Source organism: Asterias amurensis, chromosome 8 (genome assembly GCF_032118995.1).
Source record: "Asterias amurensis chromosome 8, ASM3211899v1".
Taxonomy (NCBI): Eukaryota; Metazoa; Echinodermata; class Asteroidea; order Forcipulatida; family Asteriidae; genus Asterias; species Asterias amurensis.
In genome coordinates, this window is record NC_092655.1 from 4,884,837 (window position 1) to 4,912,092 (window position 27,256).

Sequence of the window (27,256 nt, forward strand, 5' to 3'; positions counted from 1 at the left end):
ACTGTGCAGTGAAGTTAATTAAAATTTGATCAGAATTTATTCCATGAGTAATAAATACCCAAAGATGAAAAAAACGATGGCTGATCAGACAGGCTGTAAAATAATACTATGATTGCTAGTAAAGAGAAGGACACAGCATTGTAGCATGTGACATCTTGTGGTTTTGATGACTTTGCATCTTGGATTTGAACTTTCCTCATCTCCAGCCCCCCCCCCCCCTTAAAAAAGAACAGGTTGGGCAAGTCCCAATTACATCAAGACTATAAGCACAGCCAAATCTTGCCGAAAAACAAGGGTAGCCAACATTCCACGCCACTGCACTGATGCACCACTCATTTTTTGCTAAACGCAAAAAAAATGTGTTGAACAGTATTTTCTGCAAAACAGAGAAGAAACGTTACAAAAATCAAATGGCAGAATTTTGCATTAAATCTCTCTATTTTATGACAGGTTATTTGTGTGTCACCCCCCCCCCTCCCCCCCCCCCGATAGAAAGTTGTAATGTAACCGACAAAACTTTATCTCAAAGTTGAGCCGAATTGCTCTCTATATGTAAATCGAGATAGAATTTCAACCAATCACTGGACGTCCTCACTGGCTTCTGCTGGTCACGTGACTCGTTTCCAAAGATGGCGGCGGTTGTTTAGAGTTTCTATGCAGTTTTCGGCTGGGAATGTTTCTGAAAAATTGAAGCCATGCCTCCTAAAAGGCCCTCGTCAGCTCGCAGGAATATACCACAAGCTACATTTTCAGCTTTTGCCAGGTAAGTTTAGACCTTTTAGCTTCGAAATTTTGTGTAGGAAACGCACATATTTGTTACTAAAAAGTTGCATTGCAACGTTATATACGCAGTTACAGTACGTAATTGATAGGAAATGCCGTCTTTTTCCGACACCAAGCTGCAATTAAATTTGTACTCGATCTTCAAATAAGAAGTAACTTTATTAAAATAGAATTGCCCCCCGGTAGGACGTCCAACGGAGGAGTACAACCTGTGCTACATGTGGAACAACTTGTACTATACAATACAATTACAACAAGTATTAAGTAACATCATGTCATGAGTTTGTGAACAATTTGTCTTTGTGATACTTTGCAAGTGTCTCAAAACAAACTCAAAGTGCTCAAAATAAGTAGGCCCCATATTAGAAATAGGGGCCTACTTATTTTGAGCACTTTGAGTAATTACATTATTATTATTTATTATTATATAAAATACAAAATTTGCATTTTCTAAAGCTCAATTTCACTTTATGGGAATATGGGTTGATCTTGTATTTTGTAATGCACACATTTTGGAAACAATTAAATTTCCATTTGTAAATATGAGGCCTATTATCAAATATATAGGCCCTAGGCCTATACTAGTTGCGATAACGTAACCCTCCTGCCGATGGCATAGCCGGAGGGTTACGAAGCAGACACAATGTGAGCAGGGCGAAATGGGTAAAAACGTACAATTTCGACAACTAGTCGGCAGATTTGATCAATTTTTACCACTTTTGAAAATCATGACATGACACAAATTCTAGAAACACGAACTTGATCCTCAATGTCTAATGAATCCTAAAATATCACTCAAAACACCATTGAGGAAGTAATTTGAAGAAAAGGCACAAAAACTTACCAGATTCCCGAGCGAAAGACCCAGGTTGAAAATTCGAACCTGAGGGGGGCGGAGCTTCGGCTGTTTATGCACTACCGGACTCGCTGCGTGTGGGGTGCATTCTGTATCCCTGCAACTGTGCAGCCGTAGTCTTGTACACGCGGTGAGATGCGGAAATCAGAGAAACAGAGCGCCCACTAACGTTCGATTATAACAAGCGTGTACAGTTTTTGCCGTGGACGTTGGTTGTGTGTGACCGCGCAACATCAATGGTCTTGGATCAAGACTACGGCTACACAGTTACCGGGATACACGATGCACCACACGCAGCGCTGAGTCGTTGACCCCCGGTGACGTGCACACACGGCCGAAAGCTGTGAAATGGATTTTCAAAAGTGGTAAAAATGGAGCAAATCTGCTGACTAGCTGTCGAAATTGTACGTTTTTAACCATTTCCCCCTGCTCACTATGCGTCTGCTTCGTAACCCTCCGGCTACGCCGTCGGCAGGAGGGTTACGTTATCGCAACTAGGCCTATACATGCTCGCTTGGTATTCCCACTTGGTCCTCATTGGGTTTGGGACCATAGATGCCTGGCCAGCTGGTGAAAGCCAGAGCTCTGCGGACTCCCATCCATAGGGTACTTCTACTTCTAGAAACTATAAGGCTCCCCTGTGAGCCTTATAGGGGTCTCATATTTAGGGCCTTTTTAACGCTATACGTTTTTCAAATCAGTGTTGATTGGTGAAAGTTGTACGACCGTTAGCCAGCCAGAACTGAAGTTTCCTGTGTACTGTACACCTAAAGCTTTCCCCACCCTACTCAATACACATTCATAATGCTTGCATTTCCTTTTTGTTGAGTGAAATAAAAAACATCGTCAAAAAATACAATTTTCTGCTCGGTACATACTGTTGTTTTCCTGCCGCACAAAAACGAAGGCGCATACGAAATGATCAATGAATGGTCCTCATTTGTTCCGACTGGGGTTCTTACTAATTACTTGTTTATTGACGCTCATGTATTTACTATTATTAGGCCTAAACATTAAACAAAACAAGTTCTTTTTTATAAAAATAAATGAAAGTTAAAATGAACTAAGCTTTCATGTAAGGCCTACATGTAAGTTTTTTTTTTTTTCAAAGTTTATTTTTGACTTGCTTGGTAGGCCTACTTTGAGAAACCTCATTTTGTTTTCATGTACGTGTCACTGTAATAATGTGAACAAAACAATCAATGGGTCCTCATCATCACTTTAGGCAATCACCATGCAAAAACAAAAAACACAAACCCCCAAACAAGAAATAATTATAATATTATACTGTCAAATTGATTTAGCTGTGAGCAAAGAAATGGAACATGCCATGGAAACAGAAAATTCCACTGCGTTCAAAATGAACACTCTTAAAAGCCACAATCAGTTTGTTATAAAACTGAATGATGAATGAACTTGTACTATGTAGTGTGAAATTTATTCTGTTAATATGGCCAAGCAGTCTAGTGCACCAGACAGACACTGAGTGTTGTCATTGTCATAGTGTTGGTTCAGGTTCCGGAAACTAGAGAACTATGTTTGCTTCAACCTTTGGATATGGAATAAAGTCGTAGATCCCCTGTACAATGCACAGCATACATGTACATGTAAAAGAACCCATACACTTTTTACTGCCCTGGAGTGTCTGGCTTGCTTGTCTGCAGATTTTGCGACATCATCCTGTTAAACCTCACAAGGTGCTGTTTAAATAGGTCTCATCCAGGCATACATGTACCTCTCTGTGGCATACTTTCATATGAGGCTCTAAGTCTAAGGCTTCTCTTGCAAAACAATTGAAATTATAAATTTTGCTCTCGTTTTTATGAAATATTTGAAGCGTGTCATGGCCGAGCAGTCTAGTGAACCATACTCAAGTTCTGGTGGTTATTAAGTCATCAGGGCCCAATTTCATGGCTCTGCTTACTGAAGAATTTGCACTCACGGTCACCATTTGCCGAATTTCCTCGCTAGCTGTGTAAGCGTAAAAATGCCTAGCAACATGGAGTACGCACGCGCAGAAGCCAGAATTCGCTTGACGTAGCACAGAATTCCCTGCTTCTGTAATTTAAGAGCTGATTCTTTGCTTACGGTAAGCAGAGCCATGAAATTGGGCCCTGGAAGTATGTTCTTGACACATGGTTCAAATCCTGGTAGTGACACATATGTCCAGACCACGGCAAGATGCTACTTTTAATTGCTTCTCTTCACCCAGGGGTATAGCATGTAAACTGGTACCTGTGAGGGTAGAGGTTGATATTGTGTTTGAATAATCCTTTAGAGCCACACAGCAGCCCAAGGCTGTATACTCCCCAGGGAGCTGGGAAAGATTACAGGAATAAATGACCCAATGACCAGGGCACTAGTGTAAAGCCCATTGAGACCTTATTGAGCTTAATATAGGTTTCCCAGCCAATTTCAGCAAAAAATCATTAGATTTTATTAACACGCATACAAGTCCCATGTTTCCTCTAATCCACTCGTGCTAGGGTTTAATGCATTCAATTTGAATTTCGTTTTTTTTTTTTCCTCATTGAGATTCGTTTCATTATTCTATTTCATTTATTATAGCCTTCGTGAAGACTACACTTTGACCATTCTTTGGTTGAATCTACTGGCATTTGCTGAAATTGAATGGTTGACCAGCTTCTGCTGCTGGCCTTTACGAGATTGAATGAGTACTCAGTAGTATATTGCAGCCTAGTGAAATTGAATGACTTTATTTTGCCAGTGAATGCTACGTTAAATTTGTGAAATTGAATAACTCTATTGTTGAATGCTGATTCAACAGAGCATTCATTTTGAAAGGCTATTGAATGAATCAGGTGTTAAAATTAACGGGTTTTTGTTGAAATTGGCCGGGACAACCTATATTATTATTGTTGTTGTTATTAAATAAAGTGCTATCAGGTATCATTATAATATCTTTATACAGCTGCGCAAGGCTTCGTCATGTGCAATCATTCTTAGGAGCAGGAGAGAACAAAGAGACATCCGATGGAACAGATGCAATATTATGCATCCTAGGAATAGATAGCAGGTCAGTAGTTGCTTTATGATGGTGTGACTGCCCACCATTTCATTTCAATTATTCTGGTTGTGAAGCCAAGAAGTCTCAGAAGACCCAGCTTAATCACTGTACTAGACGAGAACCCCGTTTAAGATGTGGGAGGGAAGCCACATAGAATTATTTCCAGGTAAAATCCACGCAGTCTGGAAGGGACTGAAAACCCAATCCATGCACTGCTCCGGCATGATTTGAACCGGGTCCTTAAGGTGGAAAGATATCACTACGCCAACCTGACCATCCCATCTGCTCCTAGTAAATTTGAAATCAACTTATTACAACTTTTATTTTATTTTAAGAATTTCATAATAGCACTATTGTTTATACATCGCCAAGCAATATTCACACTTGTCACAATAGTCGCTTTAAACCGTGAAGGTTTAGCCAAAACAAAATAACATCTAAGACATTTTGTTTTTCATTTTTAAACGAAAGAAAACAAAATAATTGAACATTATTGAGATTTTTTTTTTGTATTTGCGACTTTCAATGTTATCATCTGATTTCCAAAGATATAATGAAGGCTGTCGTGAGCTCACTAACTACTTGCTGTTTGGATTTCTGGACTTGAGAAAAGATGAGTTAGAAAGGTAAGTCTGAAGTTTTTTCCCCATATATTATATTACCTTGTTAATCTTCATCAGTAGTTTATCCATTTGGCTCCCATTTTTTTCTTTCTTTTTCTGTTCTTTGCTGAAGTGGTTTTCTTGCTAATACCTTTGGTCATTTTCTAAATTGCAGATCTGGCCTGGAGGAGGATATTGCAGATGGTAAGTCATCTATTCTTTTCACTCACTCAAGTGTAGTTTTGACTAAGTATGATATACACAGTTCAGGCAGGCAACTTTGAAGTTTAACAGGGGTTAATTTCATGGCTCTGCTAACCGCCAAATTTTGCACTTACCATCACCATTGTTTGCCTACTGTGCGAGCACCGAACTTCTGCACTAGCTATGTAAGCACAGAATACCTAGAGTTTTGCATAATGAAAGGGGTCTTTTGATTAGAGTGCATATAGAATAATTAATGTAAGTTTCCATGTCTGTTTTCAGATCTCATTCTCTTGATTAAGAAAGACAGTGTGCATGTACACTACACTCCATCAGACTACAGTTACATCATCCCTTATGTAGCTCACTGGCCAAACCTTCACCTTCACTGTCTGACAGACTCTGAGGTAAGACAAGACCTTGGCCCAAATCCATGACGTTTGCATAAAAGCATCAAATTCAGCCTTCTAAAATTAAACGTGTCTTAAGTTGTCATTCATTTGGATGTGAGGCTGTTTTTCTTGGCATAGTGGTGTCTTGGTGTGTTGTTTTGGAAACCCTATTCTATCTGGCATATACATGTAAATGTGTTGTAATTTGGTCACATGTTTTTTTTCTCCAATTTCCAGCAAATGTTGACACCCCTTTACAAACCCTGTTTCTTAGCAATGCTTGCTAATTACAGCTCGCGCCTTTGTTTTGATTAGCTTTTTCTGACTATTTTTTCTGAATATCAAGTTATGGACGAGAAGGGAGACTAAAATAATTTTGATTTGGAGTGTAAAAAAATTATCTTATTTTGTGACTTTTCCTTTAAGGAAAGCTACTCAAATTAATTTCTTTCCATCAAGAAAACTACTGTTTTGTTCTAAACTAAAGGCAAAAAACAATGTTTCTTTTTAAAACCAACACTACCTTTAAAAAGATAAAGTTTCATCCTACAAAAAACATTAGTTGAGAAATAATCCAGAAACACAGAGGATGTGCCTTGAATTTGTTCACTGCCCTTAAGAGTTCTGAATGTTGATATTGTTGTATCCGGGTGTATATATGTTACACCCTTGATAGCCTAATGGAGTCGAGTACTAGTGGCCGCATTTTTCTTGAAGTGGTTGTTCACACAGCTCCTACACACCCAAACCATGAACTACTGGCATGGTTACGGCTCTAGACGATTGACGTTTTTTGTCCCGGTTGACTTTTTAGAATTTTTCCGCCAGGTATGAAAATGAATTCCTTGTGAGGGAAATAATTAATAGTGTGAAACCTTACCTGAAGGGGACTGTCTGGTAGAGTGTAATGACACGTTGTCATGGCAATACATTTTTCATTTAAAGTGCATTTCAGGGGCATTTGTCTGTGACTTGGTAATTGACGCATTTAAGTGCTGCTGAGTTTCTACTTATTTCCCATTAATTCAGAACTCGCAGGGATTTCTCCTGTGCAATATTTTATTAAGTATTGGCTAATCTTATAACCACTTAAAAAAGATCTTTACCGTCCCTCTGCATGGCATAACTATTTTGTAACTTCCAAAGTAGTTTGTTGTTGTTGAAAATATCATGGTCTCATATTGAAACCCTAACAAATGAAAGAAAAAAATTGTCATATGTGCCATACTTTTTTGTATAGCAATTAATTAGAATAGTGTTTTGCCACAAATAGACCTGGCTGTAGGTCCTGATGACCGATAATCAATCAGGGTGCTCAGGATACGCTGAATATAATGATAAACATATGTCATTTATTTTAGTCCTCATTTGTAGTACAAAAGGACAAAGGTCTGGAATCGAGGATTACTCAATAACCCCTGGAAAAAGGGTGATTTCAGAAACCTTTGTCCCTCATTTTTCACAGGAAATAAAGTCTAACACGCAAGGTCTATGCCTGTCCATGCTGCACAATTGATTGTCTGATAACTTGTTTATTTGTTAACCGACCATGACAAAAAGAGGATATTCCAAAGGTGTTCAAAACATCCATAAACATTCACCATTATTGAGTTTGGGTGAAACAGATGTCAATTAGCATCAAGTGATTAATCCTCATCTTATTTTCCTCCTATAGAACCAGGAGGATGAAGAGGCTGCAGAGAACTTCAAAGTCCTTAGTTTTATTGAGATGGTTCGCGGTGTTCCAACTATCGGAGTACCATTCTATGCCAGAGGTAAATCTGATAGGCCCAGTTTCATGGAGCTGTTAAAGCACAAAAAGAAGCCAAGCACAACAAAATGATGCTTCTCAGAATAGGGTTACGAGCCAGAATTACACCTCACATGTTCAATTATTTACTGGTTTCCAGCTCATTTCTGCTTAGAAGGAAATTGTCAAGCAATATTTTCTGCTTTATAGAAGCAGCTCTATTGGTACTATTGTTATCTATCTATATTGTTATTATTGTTATTATTATTACGTATTTCTAGCAATGAAATCAAGGATGCCTCATAATAAGTGAACTTAATCACTGTAGCTCATAAACTTGAGGAAACCTGTTAACAGGAGGTGCTTGCTATGTGAGTGGTTGTTTGGTGTGCATTACCAATCTTAGCACACAGTACCTACAGCTTAATGTCCCATACGAAGGATGCTTCAATACCTTGCTCAAGGACACAAGTGTCATGACTGGGTCTTGAACCTACACTTTGCTGATCAGAAACACCAGAGCTTGAGTCCATTACTCTTAACCGCTCGACCATGACGCGCCACTATACTTAATAACTTGTGTTTATATTGATCCAGCTTACAGGATGAATGTTTGAATGGGATGAGAGTTAGTGGATTCAAATATTTACCAAGAGTGATATTTATCCATCTCTAGGTCACGTCGAAAAGTTTGACCCGTTTGCTGTGGAGAAGTGGCCAATCATACAAGCATATGGGTTTGAAGATTATGGCACGTAAGTATTAGATACAGTAACAAAAAGCCACCGTTAAAACATTGATAATACCTTCAATTATAAACTGGCTCAGTTTTATGTAAACTCAATTGAGATACAAACTACAATGGTCTGCTAGATTGCGATTAGTTAGAATGTGAGTTACAATATAGTCATATATTAGTCATATATGCATAATAATTATTAGCAGTTATTATTGATTTATTGTTGTCAGTAATTCATTATTGTTAGTTATTTTTGTACAAGTTGATCTGTATTATTGTTTTGTCTTACAGGGGCGGATTCTTTTCAATGAAACATAAGGTAAGTTTTGTTAAAGAGAAGATGCATTATTTATTAAATATATTGTAATTATTTAAATCCATTGTGGTATTCTCCTCTCAATAGAATAAAATGTGTTAAAATTTCCTCAACTAGACTTCAAAGTTGGCGGTTAAGTGTTTACACTAAAGTAAGCTCTGTTTTCACACTGCAAGGTTTCAAGAAATGAAAATTATGGGTAAAGTGTCCGGCTCTGAACACCATGACAATGTGTTAGGGTTTCAAATCACAGTTTCAACATCACTGTATCAGACCACTTCAGACTGGTACGCCAGACCACTTGGCGACCCTTTGCATAACCCTTGCCTCCTTTCTTCGTCTTTATTAGATCTCGGATGTAACGGAGACCCTCTCGCCCGTCTACGATATCATTGACCTAGTAGCCCTAGAGACACTGACCACTCAGCAGCTACCGCTGTTTGAGAGACAATGGAAGGCTTTACTGATCAACGTGGACGTCGCATTGTGAGTCGATTAACAACAAATTTGTTTGCTTGTGGGTTCATCATGGAATGATTTTCCATGCCTTCTTTTATCAATGATGGCCTTCTCTTTGGTATATTGTTGGTACACCTACATGTGTTAGTCTGCCCTTGTTGTCCCTTGTCTTTGTGAGTCTTATACATTGTTAGTATGTCAGTAGGTTAGGGTACAAAACCAAGGCTTCACCCAATCCAAAGTTTTGCCCTTTGACTCTTTGGTCTTGTTGGCTATAATATAATAATAATAATAATAATAATAATAATAATAATATTTATTCGGGCAATCACATTTACAAGCACATGTACATACATTAAAAATATTTAAGAAAAAAAAGTAAAATAACAGTGGGGGTGCCGAGGAGAGCATAAAAGTTAAAAACATAACTATCGCCAAAAGGCGTATGTCTCCTAAATCCCCCAAAATACATTAAGGCAAGAGAGGGCATATAAAAAAGCTGTTTAAAGACGCACTTATTTAACATTTAATTTATCCATTTTGTTTGTTACCCAGTACATCTTGTCTTTGTATTCTGTTGTGTTTTTCTCAAGAGCGCTTAGGGACATGTTTGATTTCTATGTGTTATGCGCTATATAAGAATGGTTAATTATTATTATTATAACTGTCACTGTTACTATTTATGAAACACCAATGATGTATTATATAATACATCATTGGTGCCTGTGAGGGCAATACCAAAATAAATGTTAATTGAATTGAGCTATTATTGTCTCACAGCCAATATTTACTTGCATAACGTTGTCTCTTAGTGTGTGCATGTTTTCCCCACTCTGTCTGTGAGAGAAAAAAAAGTTAAGGGTCATGTTTGGCCTAAATCTACTGCTTCACCTAAAAATATTAAAATCGCCTACTTTGTTCCTTCCTTCAGCAAAGAACGGGCAACTTTTGGAGAGCTGTGTGAAAGCACGGTAGTAGAGGTATGTCAAATTGTTGTTTTTATTTTCATTTCTGACACTGTATACATTGTATTACCTGAATATTTACTACCTGTATAAATGAAGGAAAAAGGAAATGACACAATGAGATCATAGCTGGCATTCCATTCCACTGCACCAACAGACCATGACCCATCACCTAGGGTTGTAATCAGCCATAAAAGTGATTTGTCCCTGCGTTTCCACTTCGCTGGTTTTTGGGAGGGAAACTTTGGGCAATAAAATGCAGAAGGTAAACATTTCATACATGTTTTTCCTGCCAAAATATAAATTCTTGGAGATTTGCCAAATCCAAGATGGGTTGTATCTGATTGGGCGGCTAGAGCTACGGCTACGGCTGGATTGTTGTATCATAATGTGTTGAAGTATGGGACGTCCATAGCCAAAGCCGCCAATTTGGATGTGGCCTTAGAAAGAGGCAAGGTTAGCACTGCAAAGCTAGTTTGACCTCTTTTAACCTTTGACCTCTTAATCTTTGACCTCTTTTAACCTTTGACCTCTGTTTTATTCACAGCCATTGAAGAGTTTCTACAATCATGGCCGTGTTTCAAGTTCAAGGAACGACACAAGGTAGAGAATGATTTTGTTTGGATGAATGCAAATTACTTTAATCAGACCTGCCGTCGATTTTACAAAGAGTTAGGACTCGTCTTATCTCGAGTTAGGACGAGTAACTCTTCCTAACCTAGGATTAATCTTAAGGTCTGCATGCTACAGTGCAGGGTTGGGACTCGTCCTAAGTCCTAAGATTTATCTTAAGTTAGGAAGAGTTTTGTGAAATCGACTGCTGGCTTGGTATCATCCATTATCCATTAAACTCCTTCACCATGGCTGTTGCTTAATCTTAATGTAATGTTGCATTGAAGAATAGGACTCGCATAGCAATATAGCAATACCCTTAGCTACAGCTGTAGCCGCTTATTCTGACAGGGCCAAAATGGATTTGAATACTGACCTGACCTTCATGATAATATTGTGATCTTGACCAACACAATCAAACATAACAACTTTGTCAATTGAATAGTAAATTAAACCTGGTACTCTTATGTACAAGTAATTGTATGTTAATGTGGTCTCCCAAGGTCTCTAACTCATTTTTCAGAATATTTATTTTAAGAAGTATTATGGTGGCATGTTGAGTAGGTGTCAGAATTCAAAACCTGGTTAAAAACATATCTATTTACTTTGTACAATAATTGTTGATTTCTTTTTACAGCACATAGGGACCTCACGGTGATATGCGCTATATAAGAATGGTATTATTATTATTATTACTATTGGTGGTTTTTGAAAGGGCAAGGGCACCAAGGTATTTTCTCCTTGGTAAAGGGCACCATATGAGACAATTGTTTCTACTGCAGCATTTCAAGGTCACCAAGGTCACCAGGGGGCATGGAAGTATCTGGCTCGAGTTTAACACAGAGCCCTCAATGAAGACAGGTAGAGCCCACTACCATGATGATTGAAACATTGAGACTCCGGTTACTTAGGAACCACACATACTCAAAAGGGAGGTTTAAATACGCCGTGTCATCGTAAAATATCTGACACTATTGTCTTCCCTCCATGCAAACCATCAAGTCTTTTGTTAATGTGACCAGCCAGACTTATATTGTTAATCTTCGCTTCCAGGCACTTGTAAATACATAACTATCGTCTTACTTTCCATGATATACAAAGATTTATTTACAATTTGTGAAATTTAAATTCTGGTTCTTTCTTTTAACTTCCAGATAGAACCGTTCTGACTGTCGTTTTTGTTATATATGAACATAACACTTCAACTGTAAATAAACACGAATAAAATACTGTATGAACTTCAACATCCGTCTGTCCTTCCAACTAGGTTACATTAATAATTATTGTTTTTTTTATACAGCAGCAAGAAGCCTCTGGTTTTATTTGGCCAGCGATCAGCTGAAACCTCACCATCAGAGAGCAATGGCAAACTCGCTACATCAGGAGCTAATAAAACAGCTGCCAAACATTTCGTAAGTCAGTCTGAAATTAGTTTCACAATATGCCTTGTCTAATTTGGTTCATGGCACTGCAGGTGGTTGCTTTCTTATTACTATGCCATTACTTAACAGTTGGAACCCAAGATTAAATCTGGGCCCAAAGTAAGATAATGTTAATGGGCATTTCCATAAAGATATTGTTTTGCAAAAGTTCTTACCTGGTTAATATTTTGTTTACAACATTGAATTAAAATAAATTTGATTTTATCATGAACTTCATCTTTGAGAGGGCAAGGTCATTTTCATTTTGCAAAGGGCACTTCCACTTGAAAACCAAAAAGTCTATTGAACAGTTTTAAAGGGACACCAAGGCCAAGACCAGGGCAACAGAGAGTCTTTGGCTTCTGTGAAACTTCAGGTAGAGTCTTGTGATTATGCATTAAGGATTTCCAACAAATGTTTGTGTTTAGATCTTTATAACTGAAGTTTTAGTTTTAACCACTAGTTTCTAGGATTTAAAATAATTTTTGATCTGATTTGTCTTTATTATAGGTTTGTCAGGCAGTTGCACCCAAGAGCCCGCTATGTTGTGGGCGTACATATTTCTTGGGTAGCGGTCACACCCCATACCCAGCTACAGGGGGTACTGCAATGCTACCCAAAGCACCAAAGACAGACATAGAGTAAGTGTAATATAAAAGGTCAGGCGGTCATACCCAATACCCACCTACTACGGTATTTCAATGGTTTCAAAATCACCAAAGACAGTCATAGATTATCAATGGCTGAACTAAACCCATTACCCATTTCTTGGGTGGTGGTCATACCCAATACCCAGCTACAAGGGTACTTCATTGGTGCCCAAACAGCCCAGACAGCCATAGGTTATCAAATGTTGAATAAACCCATTGCACACTTCTTGGGTGGTGGTTCATACCCTATACCCATGTAATTACTTGGAGTACTTTAACAATCTACCAACCTACCTTTAAGTTACAATTCAGTTAGTAAATTTGCTCTGCATTTCCATTTCAATGTTGATATTTCCAGCCTTCTGACCAAACTCTACCAAGTTGCAATAGATTCAGTACTAGCAGCAATACAAGCTTACGGGCAGACCGCTAGCTCTAAAAAGGTAAGAACAGAACAACACTTGAGTAGTAGTAGTACAAGAGGTCATCTTCAACCAACGCCATTCGGGGAGTCTCTGATGGCCTCTTTTATGCATCCCGGTCCAGCATGTGAAATCCCACATTGAAAAATTTCACACACCTTGTTTCCCACCTTTTTACCCTCAGAAAGACAGTTGGATTAATACTAAAGAACCTGAAAAAGTCTATAAATTCAATATACATTATCATCTTGTCAGTGAAAAATAACATGCTATGCGTAAGTTTGAAATTGTCAACAAGCGTTCACTTAAAATTGCCCTGATGTAAACTCAAAACAAGTACACTTCGAGATCTTTAGTGTTACATGGAGAATTTTCCTGCGAGATACAACATTTTTGCAAAATCAAGATATGGTCAACAGAAAATGATATCTAAGACTTTAGTCAACTTGTCTTTTTCTCCACCAGGCTGAAGCCGTGTGCAAGCATACACTCAGAGAAGGCTGTGCAGATCATCAGCTTAACGCTGATACCTACTTAGAAAGGTTAGTTCACACTCTTTACCTCCTCGGGGGCTGATTTTCACAATTGCACTTATAAGATTCATCTTAAGATAAGTTATCAGTGTCACATAACCATAGTGATTTGTATGTAACATTGGGGTTTAGCTTAGGAATTACGAGGGATTTGTAGTCAAGCTCAATCTTAATAGCTCTTTGTGAAATCAAGCACTGTCCTCATAAATCTATTCCCTGGGTGTAGTTTATTCTCATGGAATACAATTTTATAAAACATTTGTTTGATTTATCTATGACAGGATGGTGTTTAGTTTGGAGGCATTTGATCACTACGGAAACAGTCTTTCACTGAAAGAGGGCATCGCTTCTCCCATGATTAAAATGGTATGTATTTTGTTATTGTTATGTAGCTTTGTTATTGCAGTACAAACAGAACCAGGATAATATTTTTCATTGATCAAAAAGTTTAACGAACAATCTTTGTCATCTCCAAATCCTAGCCCGTAGAATTCCTCCAACCTTTCCACTCAAACAAATATTGCCACCCTAAACTTGAGTTTGATATGCGAGTGATTTTCCCTCCCCAGGCTTACCTAAGACTGGCTGACATTGGGAGTGTTGAGCACACTGGTACCTCACTTGGATCTCTTCTCTTCTCAGAAAGCTTCCTGGACTCAAGAATCATGGTCACTAAACCTGGTAAAGTTGAACTACTAACCATAGTTAATCTAATCAACCCAAGAAATGGTTAGTCACTTGACCTATTCAGCCTCCGGTATAAAACCCTAACTAATAGCAATCACTAAACCTAGTTAGGGTTTGCCCTAATCTGTCTCAGTTATTAACCCCCTTTGAGCGTAGTCTCTAAACCTAGTAAGGCTTTACCTAATTTACCTCAGTAAGTAGCCCTAGTTAAGTGCAATTACTAAACTTGTTTAGACTGAGTCACATTCAGCGGCAAGCAGAGCTATACAATTGGACACCATGACAATATACATGGTGCTGCTTACAGTTTCATTCCTGTGGTGAGCAATCCCATCAAATTAGTTCCATTTCTGAGAAGCATGATCATCCGTTTGGAATCTGAAGGATCAAGATAAATGTACTCTTCCCTCTTGATGTTACCATCCCTTTTAAGAGGGTATTTGTCAATCATTTTAACCTTCATTTTGATTTCAGATGAGAGTTGCAGTATTGATAGCCAGTGTTTGATCTTGACAAGCCATGTGCCAAGATACGTCTCATGGGCGGTAAGATTACGCTTACTTCCTTCAGAATTATTACCAACAAAAACACCTCTAAAAGGACCCTTCCCCTGCTCTCATTTCTCTTATTTCCTGCTTCTTAAATGCTATCTGAATTTTGATTTTTTGTATCAACCTGTTGGAAAAAGTAGCTGTTATTCGAAATGCCACCAGTTCAATATACCTCCTAAACTGTGGATCTTCATTTCAGGACCCAATTTCATAAAGCCTGTAAGCATAAAAACTTGCTGAGAACAGAATAATATTGCTTAATGGAAATCTGTTTACCAACCAAATTCCACAAAGTTTACATTGTTGTAATTAGTGCCCAACTCATTTTTGCTCAGCAAAGAAATTTGCTGAACAGCAAACAGCTGAACAGCTCAATGAAATTGAGCCCAGGTCATTGCAATGACTCTCAACCTTGTAGTGTTTTTAATCATGCTAAGCAAAAGCAGACAATGAACACATGTATTTATTAATTTTTTCTACAGGTTGATGTTTCTGAGAAGGTCACCAGCAAGATTACTGAAACTTTCACAAAGGTAATGAATTACTTGATAATCGTTTAGCATCTGACTTTCAAATGTTATTCTACTAATGGTTCATTAGTTTGTAAAGGATTTGAGGCATTGCATGGTAAAGTTACCATGTATACTTAATTTGGGGTAACGACATGTGCACATCTACTTTGCTGCGTAGATTTGTTTTTTCAGAACTTAGCCTTGTTTTTACTATACTGCCTGGCTCATCATTCCCTTTTTTCCTACTGATGTTTCAGAGTTCAGATGTCTTTGGTAAAGTTTTACTGAGCGGGGAGTCTGTCATATCACTGGGCAGTAAGGAACTTTCTACTCCCCATGAAGGTAAGCATTGTTACTGTGTTTTGGGTGGGGTCAATTTTTTTCTTTTACCAAGAATTAAAAATGATTTAGACTTTTGTCTGAATTTAGACTTTTTAAAGTCTGTCTGGTGAACAAGATATAAACTATTTATAAATGGGACATGCTCTTTGATATACTTCTCTAGCACTGAGATTGTTCCCACAGCTTCTTTGAATCTATAACTCTACGGGTTACCAAAATGCGGACATGCCATCATTTCAATGTACCTGCTTATATTTGGAGCCCAGTTTCAGACTTGTGTTGGTCAGCAATGACTCCCACCCATGTATTTTGTGCTGTAAGAACTCTTGTAAATCTTTTTTCCTCTCTTTTCTTCCAGGTCAGTTACATGTATGTGAGAAGGGGATCATTTTTCAAGACACAAGACATGGCGTTGTTGTCTTGCCGAAGTCATACTTTGAGGAGATGCAGTTCTTTGATGGAGTGAGTAGCTAATTCTGCATTTCCATACACCTGTTAATTAAAATGATATTATTGATTATTTTGTTTTTGGTGCCAGTTGCTTACCACAGGATTCAAAGTGGCCTTCCACCCCATGGCCCATTTTCAAAGCTGTTAAGCAGAAGATAGTGCCCGAAAAATGTATTTGCTAAGCATGAATTTAGTCGGACACCAGCCACAACTGTGTAAACTTATTATAATCTGTTTCTGCTAAGCAGTATCTTTGCGCGCTTACATGTTTTTGTGTTATTGGGCCCTGTGCACATCCTGTGGTTTAGAAGTTGAGACAGGGTGCAGAGTTGTTGGTTGGAATCCCATCCGAGGTGTTGTAAAGAACTCATTAAACAGTGCTTATCTTACATCTGTTTAATGATCAAGCTGCCTGTTGCTATCGGGCAAGCTTGGTGGTCTGGTGGTAAGACATCTGAAATAAAAAAGGTTGTTGGTTTAAATTTTTCACAGGATTCTGAAAAGTACTTAGCATTTACAGTGCTTAATACACATAGGATAAAACACAAATACACTATTCTTAATTCCCAATGCAAGTTCAACATCAATACAAAGTAATAATGAAATGCTCAGAACTTAGTTATTTTGGCACAGAAGGGTGTTGCTGTTCAGCAAAATCGGGTAAACAGATTCAACGCTTTGTTATATCTATTGATCTTGACTGGTTCACTGCTCTTGTTGTGTTTAGGATTCATCTAGCGTGATAGCGGTTCTAGTCATCACCTACAGACATTCCTTACAGCAATATCTCCCTATACATTATCACAATCAAGATGACACTCTTATGATTGCCTTCACTCCAAAGACAAAAGCACATCGAGCTTTTTACAGTGAGGTAAGTCAGCCATGTTGGGTTTGAAGGTTAGGTGAGGTTTAAGTTGGCACCATATGTCAATCTCTTTAGAGCAGGCTCGATATTCGTCCTAATTGATTTCCGATTTTGTTGCCCTTGTGAAAAATCTTAAAAATTGTGATTTAATTGCTTGAAAAGTCTATTAAATTGATTAAAGTCTGCACCATGTGTAAAACTGTAGGTCAGCTCTTGTACTCGATCAAATATTTCTACTTTTTACATAAGGACCTAATATCCTGCCTGGTTGAGTTGTGTTAGTTTTGAAAAGATCTGGTGGTTGACAACTCAATGTTTTGAACTGTTTGGTCTGATTGTCTTCTGTATTCGTACATGTAGGTTCAAGAACAGATGTAACTTACTTACAAAGCCTCATCATTCTGCAGATGTTTTCTTGTTCTTATATTCAGTTCATTTTGTTCAAAATCAGACTGCTAGAGCAAACTAGTCTGGTACCGTTTCAGTGTGACAGTGGTTTGTATTTCTTTGCACATGGGGATTGGGAACATGACCAAGATGACCATTTGCTAACTATTGGATTTGTACTTGCTCGATGGTTTAGGTGTTACAACATCTCATGAGGGCCATGGGTTCAAATCCCCTGGAGTAGTACAGCCTGTGGTGTTTGTTTTGCATGACTCTGGAAGCAATGAGTATTACTGCTCTAATCACACATCGATGTAGGGTAAAACACAAAATACTATTTGAGCTGTATCTGTATAAGAACACATAAAACGCCAGCAAATTTGTCAAAGCATACTGTATTGTCCCTTAGCCTATGTTCAAAATGTAAAAATTGATTGTTTAACGATGTGATTTATGGCTTGTTTTGATCAATTCCAGGTGATTTCTTTGTGGTTGAAGTCATCAGATGAACCCCTACTGAAACTTGTGGATAAAGTCCCCGATTATTTTGTTGCTCCGTAAGTCTCCCATGATGATGTTTCTCTTTATCTATTTTTCGCATTATAACAAAACTTTAAGTCTAAAAGTAACTTTTGTTCAGATGTTATTGTTGACCGTTTTTTTTTATAGGAAAGTTAATTAAGTTTCGCTTAGTTTTATCTCAAGCTTTATATATCCTCTTTCTTATCTTTTAGACACACTGAGCTTCAAATACAGTACGCTTTGTCCAACAAAATGAATGTGGATAAAAAGCCAATCAGTGTTGCCATGGCAAACCTATACCATCTGAAAAGGTATGTAAGAATATTTGTCATCTGAATTTGTAACATGTGAAACTATGTTCCGTTTAGGAGAACATAACTGAACTATTGAATTTGATAATGTCATAACCGTTAAGTCCTCTAACTGCCCTACTGCCTAACAAATTTGGAACATTGTATTTTAAGATTTACACAAGCTATTGAAACTAATTAAACAGCTGAAGATGGAGAGCAATATCAAAACTTCAATGGTCTTTAAAACAATACATAGTCCTTAAAAGAAGAAGTCGAAAGTCCCTTTCCCAATAATGCAGGAGCATATTTGGAATTTGTGAAGCACTGATTCTGTTTAAGAGAAATTTGATTTTGTGATACCTTGGTTCAGATAGGAGCAATTAGTTTTTTTGGACCCTGTTCTGTTTTGGAGAAATAAACTGAAATATTGAATAGGATTTGAATACGATATGGAAAGGGTTGCCGTAACTCCATGTAATGACTATCTCTAATGAGTTTTGATGGTTCTGAAAAGAACCGTTGGTTTCAACTCGGATGTTTCGATCAGTGTGCTCTTAAAGTTACTTCATCGTTTTTGTAACCATTTGAATGAAACCATTGCCGGAATAATGATTTTTGTTTTTTATGTTCAGCTTTTTGAATCATCTGGCAGTAAGCAGTGTGGGAGATGCTCCGATACCAGCTAGAGATCTTCCCGTTACTCTTAAGGAGAAAGTCATTGAGGAGGATGGAGATACTACAGAGGCTGGAGAGGTCAGTTAAATATTGTCAGAACCGAGTTCAAAACAATCAGAAATAAGTCCCAAAACCAGAATCTTTTGATTGCCTTCTTCACTTTAAACTTTTCAAGTTTTGTTTTTACATTCAAAATAATTCACAGGCATTAATATATAAAATAAAATTAAGTAAATGATAAGTTATACAATGTTTGTTTGAATTCAAGGAGTTTCCTTATGAAGTCACAGTTTTTTCGAGTACTCCCTTTTCTTTTGAAGTGTAACTTTCACATTCAATTTTATAACACAAATTATTTTACAATTCGGTCCATATGGACATGCGTTATCAAACACTTTTATCTTCTCGCAAACCCAATTAAATTCAGTGGCTGTCTTTCAGCAACAAATTACTACAGTAATCAGTTTGGATGTTTCTTCCACCTTAGTTAAAATAAACAAATCAATTGACGAACGAATTTCGAACAAACTGATCCTGATACAGGTTCTTTGCCGTCACTGTCGGCATGGTTGAGGATGCTCTGTCCCTCTAGCCTCTTAATAATCTGGCCCTTCCCCCGTCTTCTATCTCTTCACTTTGGAATATGTAATGGCTTTAGTAGCCCTGTCCCAATCTTTCAAGGTCACTCATCAATATGTCAATTCTTTCGTTGAAACAGTGAATCAAAACTATCGAAACATGGGAATACATAACTTTTTTATCATAGATCTGCATCAACACAAAATAACTATCATTTTGTCCGAACTTGTTGAAGAGAACTAAATAAGGAACCGCAAACTTTAAAAGCGTTAATTTCCACAGTTTCAAGAATTGATGTTTAGTTTTGAGTTAACAGGAATTACAACTTACGGTTTTCAAATGCGTCGTACTCTTGGGTTGTGGCCATTGAGTCAGCTTGCCCTCTTTCATGTACATGTCTTGTGGCAATATCGGGTTAAACTTTGAATAATTTGCCTCAGTGGCTGAGTCCACTGAGTTTCGGCTTTGACATAAAAATTGTATGCCAACTGATGCACAAATCTGCCTAGGAACATGCACTGGTTGGTGGCTATAGCAGAACCTCACACACCCTCTCGCTCTCAGGTTTTGATGTCAACTGACTTCACACAGCATTTGCACATAGGTTCTTTATCACTCACTCACTTTCTTTGTATTCAGCCACACCCTTACTAATTATCCCTGTTATTCTTCTGCTATTCTACATTTACCACTAAACTGAAAATAAAGGGACACTAACAATCAAAGTTTTGTAGCTGATTGTTTGGACTACGCTTTTATTGTTGCTTGTATGTGCTACATTAAGCCTAGTGAAACCATAGTTAAAGGTTTAAAGAAACATTCCACCATATGAATAAAGTAACTAATGGTACAACAAAAAGTACTGTGTGCATGCAACAAAGGCTGGTTCCAACAAAAGGAACATACCACATAGTTGACAGTGCACGAAACAAACCACGACCTGAGTACCTGGTGATCTAAACTTGTTTGAGTTATGCTAATTAGACTGTTCCATTAAGTTTGCAAAAAGGGAAGTTAAAATAAGGACTGATTCATTTTATCTACAGGTAAGTAACAAAATAAAGGCACAATTTAAACCACATTGTGACAAATATGTCTAATAACAAAATAGAATTAGCTGTTGCAAATTGCTTACCAACCAAAAGGACCCATGGTATAAGTTCAAGAAAAAAGTCCATGGTCTGATATTTCGCCACAAGCAGAGTCTTCTTTTAGGCCATTAAATTTTTTTTGCAAGAGAAAAATTTTGTGCGTATTTATACCACAGATTATTTTGGTTGATAAGAAAATTACAGCAGTTATATTATTGTACATAATAAATAAGTTGATCCTGATTGAATTTTTTGATATTTGCAGGTTGTTGTGACAATCATAACGGGGATTCCTGGCAGTCATAAAGAAAACCTTGCAAATATTCTGACTAACATGGCCAAGGAGCAAAGCAGGTAAGAATTTAATAGTGAATTGGATACATCTTCAAAGGATGGTACCAGTAAACTAATAATGGTTATCATAACTAGCTTTTATATAGTCTTTCCTCGTTACTGGTTTTGGATAGCATAATTATTTTCCGTAAAAAGCTTGCCTTTTTTATTTTATTTAATCAATGTTTGTTTCCACTAGGTGGGTGACTCTTCGCTCACCATTTGACTCTGCAGAGAGCTTCAGTCCCGAGATGGTCCAGACATCTTTAAGTGCCGTCCTGACATCAACCAAGAAGAGGAATGTGCGAGCAGCGACGGGAGGACGGAAGAAGATGCGAGTTCTTATCGCAACCCCCGGGTAAGTAAAGGTTGAAAGCAAGACGAGGACATATGATTGGCTAATTTAACCTGCTCTGTGCAGTAAGATTGTGTCTCATTCTGTAGCTTTTGTACATCAACATGGGATTTTTTAAGCAGGATACAAACTTCTTGTAATTATAGAAACTGACCGTGCAACAAGGTCGATTCTCATCATACAACACAGTGATTTTGTTCCCTCTTTGTTTGGTTTGAGTTTCTCATCAGCATGATTGCTTTTTGTTTCTCAGGTTTACAGACACCATTGATGTTATACAAGCTCTTACATGTCATCCAGACCCAGAGATCGCTAAGCAGATTCGTATTGGTGCTGTAACTGCTTGTGTTGATGCCCATAACACCTTCATGGCACATAGGTGGGTATAAAACTTACTTACAATCATCAAGGTGGTAGCGTTTTTGAGATAATGCTGAAAATCCGGAGCAGTTACATAATCTGTGAAAAGTTTCTGACAGTAACAGTTATCAAATTTAAATTTTTGGGGTTGAAAAAAGAGATCTTTTTCTATCGACATGAAATTATTCTCAAAATGCTTTATATCATCGAAAGTTGTTGTATTTCTAACCAAGTAAGTTTTTTGTTGCCATTAATTTTAGGAGAGGCCACCTGTACACCTTTGCACCTATACACCCCTGTAGACAATCATTCTTTGTTTTCTCATTGATTCTAGATACACTTTTCCCAAGCTACTGGATCAGTGCGCCCAGGGATGGGTCAATAACATCCTCTTCACAAACTCAGTATCTGGACCGGTAAGTCAGCTACATGTTCTTGATAACAAATAGGATTTAAAACTTTGTATGGTGGAATTATAGTTAGTTGAGGTTTGTAATATTACCTTGTGAACATTTCTTTTGAGTACATTGGTTCTGAAAAACCCCCACAATGATTGACAACTCAACATTTTGATTAGTATGTCCTAATCTTGATATTACTCAAAAGAGATGTTTGCATGGTGTTGCCACAAACCCTCACCTAATTACTTGGAAGCAGAAACTTTGGTGGCAATGAAATTAAAAGTTTTTTTTTTATGGATTCAGCCTTGATTTTATTATTAACATTTATTTTGTTCACCCCAGGATCCTCAGTTATCATCGGTACAAGATCTACTGAGAAAAGTCAATCCAAGTTTGGCGTTCATCTTGGCAAACAAAGGAGAAATTACAAGGTAGGTGTCTTACACATCATTTTGGAATATTAAAAAAAGGTTGAAGATGCACCCTTGGGCCTCAAAATAACCCAAGACCCTCAGTGATTGCAGTGGTGCCCTAGGCTTTTGCTGTGGTGCCCTCTGAAAGGTTCCCATACAAATTTTGTTTTTCCTCACGGAAGTGCCCCTAACCAGAGGAAAACTGCTGTGCCCCTTCAAGAGCAAACTTCAAGGCTCTGCCCCTTCTTCACTCAACAAACTGACAAACCATCAATTAAGTAAGGTATCATCCAAGACATACTGTGTCTTTATTGTTAATTTCAGGAGTGAAGACGTAGACATGATTCTGTCGGAGAAAGCTTTCACTTCACCTGAGATGATCAGAGCGAGACATCTTCTTACACCAGGCTGGTAAGTTCAATCTTGTTCTATCCGAGTGCAGGGGCCAATTTCATAGAGCTGCTTAAGCAAAAAATTTGCTTAAGCACGAAAATAGCTCGCTTATTTTACACATGTTACTGGCCAAAATTTCCTGCCATATACATTGCTTATGACTAGTATTAAGCTGTTGTTTACTTAGCATTACAATTGAGTGGAGTCTTGGCCGGTAATCTGATTTTACTAAGCAATGAAATTTTTGCTTAAGCAAAAATTTTTGCTTAAGCAGCTCTATGAAATTGGGCCCAGGAAGTCTGGATAAATCTGTCCAAACCTCAAGAGCCATCTTCATGAAGTTTCTCAATACTGCTTAAAAAAATGTCTGCTTAGCAAACTTTTGCAGAACCAATCAGTGCTTAATTTCTTAGCAATGCTTAACGGTAAGCACAATTAAGGTAGAAGTTAGTGGGGTACCAGTCACAGTAATGGTATTAAACTGTATGGTGTACTTGCTAAAATATTTGTTTTTCTAAGCAAAATTATGTTGTGCTAAGCAAGTTCTTGTGCTGACAGGCTTTATGAAAACGAGCCCTGAAGGCTAGCTTGCCTTTTTGTGTGCTTATGGCTAGCAGCGCTATGAAACGGAAACTCTCACAGAAAGTACAAAAATGGACGTTAAGTAGCTGAATGAAATTGGTCCCTGGTTCTATGTCGATTCATTATAGTGGTTTGACTGGTACACTGTTCTTACGCTTAGCAAATTAATATCGTTCTGCCATCGTCCAGGTCAAGAGGTCAGTTCATCTCCGGTGCTATCTTCCCTACCATGACGACAATCTCTCTAAAGTTTACCCAGCCGTTGGATCGAGGTAAACTCCTGACCAAGCTCAAGGCACTCCGTGATCAACAGTCAACACAGTGTCCTTTCTCTGGTAATGTCTACTGTGTCAGAGGGAGGACTAAGTTCACAGGTATTGTTCTTAATAACCAGCTTTGAGAATAATTCGCTTGTCCCCAGAGCCTTGCTGTAACCAAAGGTGCTGGAATGGGCAAACGTATTCATTAAACATTTAATTGATTTGAATTCACAGATTCAGACCAGCTTATGGAGGTACAAAGTGTCACTCTCAGTAGCTACATCTCCCTGGCCCCATCATCTGAATTCCCCACTATCCGTCCCCCTACCGCACCCTTATCACCCAGGCAGCCCACCTCGCCTCCACCACGCCAGCCAGCACCCCCACTGCGTAAACCCACACCCCCGAACGGTTCACCCACAAATGGGCCAGATGAGACGGGAGACAATGGGTACACGTTCTGCTTTGTCTTCACTGGGTGTGGTCTGGAAGAAGGGAAGCTGAAGGAGTGGATGAGGAGTTGTGCAAGACAGAAACCAGCTAAGAAGGTTCTCAAGACAAAGCAATCACTCACTATGGAGGAAAAGAAGCGGATACACGTAAGTATTCCTGATTACGGGGCGCCGTAAAGGACTTCATAACCAGACTCTAGAGGAAAACCAACCAAACATAAATAGCACAAAACAAAAATTCAGTTAAACAAGACAAAAATATTTGGAACGAAACAAAAATATTAGAACAAAGTGCCACCTGCGACGATTAAGGGTAGTTTTTCTAAATAATAATAATAACCCCCCCCTACTACTAGCGCTAGAAGGCTCGTACCCACACAAAATACGAACACGTACAATAATCCTGCTGATATTTATCTTGTCTCTACTCAGACCAAGCACCATCTGGATGCTCTACCTCAAGGATGGTTCTACAATGGCTCACAGTACGTTAGCATGGCAGGAGAAAAGACTGATACCCACCCAGGTAGGTTTTATAGTCGGATCCATTTCTATTTCTACTTTTCATTTCTATGTAGGAAATACCCAAGATAAACCAAAGCTAAACAAGCGGTTGGTTTGATTTTTAAATGAAGTGTTAATGGAGCCAGATGATGTATGAAGTGAAACCATGATGGTTGTAACTGAAATACTCTTAAACACCCTTTCCCTACACCCCAGGAACCCCTCCCTACTAAACCCCCATACCTGACCTCCAGCCTCACAGTCACACCCAAAAACTCTACACTTGCATTCTCTCCATATGCATAACTGATTCTTTATTGCAACCAACCCTTAGCCATACTTAGGTTCCTTTTCCAACTCTGCACCAACATTAATTTATTAACATAGTGACTTTAAAATATCTGTTGAATAAGATGGAGTAACCTCCAATAACAGGCCTGCCGTCGATTTCACCAAACTCTTCCTAACTTAGGATTAATCTTAGGATTTAGGACCGGTTCAGTTCCGTATAAAAAAACGTAGGACGCATTGAACTCATCCTAAGTTAGGACGGGTTACTCGTCCTAACTCGAGATAGGATTGATCCTAGCGTTTCGTGAAATCGGCTGCTGCTGCTTCATGGAGGCAACAAAGGCGATTGTCTTCATGCCCCCTGGTCGTTGCCTTGAGGCTATAGTAGAAATTTACAATTTTATCATTGGGTGCCCTTTACCGAGAAAGTGCCTTGGTGCCCTTGCCCTTTAAAAAACGAAGCATACAGGCGTGCATAATTATTTTTTTCTTTGTCTTATTACCAGAAATGAATCACTTCGTCCAAGAGTACATCGAGGAGGCCAACAAAATAATAGAGAAGTACAACGCTCACATCGATGTGGAGGTGTACAAAGACTTGTTTGCCTAGAGGTGTTTTTAATCAGGGTGTGATTTGGGTAATAGCTGCACTGTTTTGCATTTGTATATTTTGAAATAGAGCAAGCATCCTGATTGATGCCATATGGTTTACAGTGTAATGCTACTTTAAATTTTAAAATTTTCCCTGATATACCTAAGAAATAAATTATCCATGGTCAAACTACATCATCATTACCTACTGCATAATGTTAGGAAATAGTATGGCCTGGCCTTGAAAAACTACAAGGGTGTAGGTCCAGCATTTTGTTTAAAATTTGGCCAAAAACTGAGAGAAAAAACTATGGCGTTAGTGAATGATTGCCAAGGGGTAAGTCCAGCAGTTTTACTGAAACTCTGCCAGATATTGAAATAAACCAAAACCTTGGTAGCATTATCGTATTTGTTGAAAGATCTGTCTCGCAAAATTAATAACATATTTCCATAAAAACACAACACCAATTATCCTGTGGTTCAAGCTACAGTATAAAGGCACCAGTATTTACCTTTTAAAAGAGCAGACAAATTGCTTTTAAATATCAAATTGACAAACATTCATAACATGGCTATGCTAGACTTATTGATATTGTTATGTGTTGCAAAAAATTTCAAGTTTGATTTTATGCTTGAAAATAAGCAGCGTCCTCCCTGATTTCAAATCAGTTTGAGCTTTTAATACTGTATGTTGCAGTAGTATCATTGCACCTATTCGTTTTTCTGCTGTAGTATACTTGTTAAGAAAGTTGTGCATAAAACACCAGTTTATATTTTGTTGTTACTTCGGGTCTGGACATGTTTGGTAGCTACTGAAAAAATATATATAAAACACTCAAATTTGTGCAACCAGAGTGTTATTGCTACTTGTACCCAAAATTTCCACAGGTTTGTTATGTAATGCATTTTTGGGACACACCAAATGAGGATACGTGTCTTTGTAAATTACCAAACGTGTCCATCGCCTTTAAACTACTAAATATTTCTAATAATTTTGTTTCTGAAACATTCCCAAATGCTTGCTTAAAGTTTCTGATTATTGGTTTTAAACCTGAATCAAATAAAAACCAGTTAAAACCAGCTGTACAGGCTAATGATTGCCGTGTTAGTTTCTTTGTGAATTTCTTTATTTTGTTACATTTAAAGACACTGAATTTTTTGCCTAAATTTGTTTGGCGACCTTCCGTCCATTTTTAAGTGCCTTACAAATATATTTAAAAGACATACTTTAGACTGGTTTAAACAAAGATCAGTCACTTAAATATTGTAATATTCTTCAGTGTTTTGTAACTGTTTGTATATTTTGTATACATTTATCTTTATCTTGTTTTCATTTTTCTAAAGTCAATAAATAAATCTGTTATCAGATTACACAACAAGGAATTCCTTTTTCTGTGTGAAGTCATTTCAGCTCATAAAATTACAAGGGGCTTTTCTGCTCATTTATTTTGATGTTTTATTTAATTTGAGCCAAAATTTTAAGGTATAAGCCCTGATGCAGTTTAAATGTAATTTGAGCCAAAAATAAAACAACTATTGGATTTTGCTTATCATTTATGGTTTCCCATAAATTTCCTAACTATTTATTCATTAATTGAATTAACCTAATTTTGTTTGTGTTTTAGAACGAGT

At 37.8% G+C, this 27,256-nt stretch overlaps 1 protein-coding gene across 2 annotated transcripts; it reads left to right on the forward strand.

Annotated features, from left to right (window-relative positions):
* Positions 1–616: 616 nt before the first annotated feature.
* Positions 617–27,007, forward strand: LOC139940449 (dynein axonemal assembly factor 9-like). 2 transcript variants are annotated; one of them, XM_071936704.1, is made up of 35 exons: positions 617–763; positions 4,572–4,676; positions 5,216–5,293; positions 5,445–5,473; positions 5,756–5,880; positions 7,541–7,640; positions 8,292–8,370; positions 8,646–8,673; positions 9,020–9,156; positions 10,061–10,109; positions 10,642–10,697; positions 12,007–12,118; positions 12,638–12,768; positions 13,136–13,220; positions 13,665–13,741; positions 14,014–14,098; positions 14,302–14,413; positions 14,894–14,964; positions 15,453–15,503; positions 15,740–15,824; positions 16,183–16,286; positions 17,002–17,148; positions 18,007–18,086; positions 18,264–18,362; positions 18,977–19,097; positions 20,955–21,043; positions 21,222–21,380; positions 21,631–21,756; positions 22,072–22,153; positions 22,481–22,569; positions 22,876–22,962; positions 23,716–23,900; positions 24,021–24,385; positions 24,671–24,764; positions 25,540–27,007. In XM_071936704.1, exons 1-35 carry the CDS (start codon positions 696–698, stop codon positions 25,641–25,643), a joined length of 3,594 nt encoding a protein of 1,197 aa, XP_071792805.1. In that variant the 5' UTR covers positions 617–695; the 3' UTR covers positions 25,644–27,007. The 2 variants fall into 2 exon arrangements, with proteins under 2 accessions (XP_071792805.1, XP_071792806.1); XM_071936705.1 differs by having other exon boundaries at positions 12,010–12,118.
* The last annotated feature ends 249 nt before the right edge of the window (positions 27,008–27,256 follow it).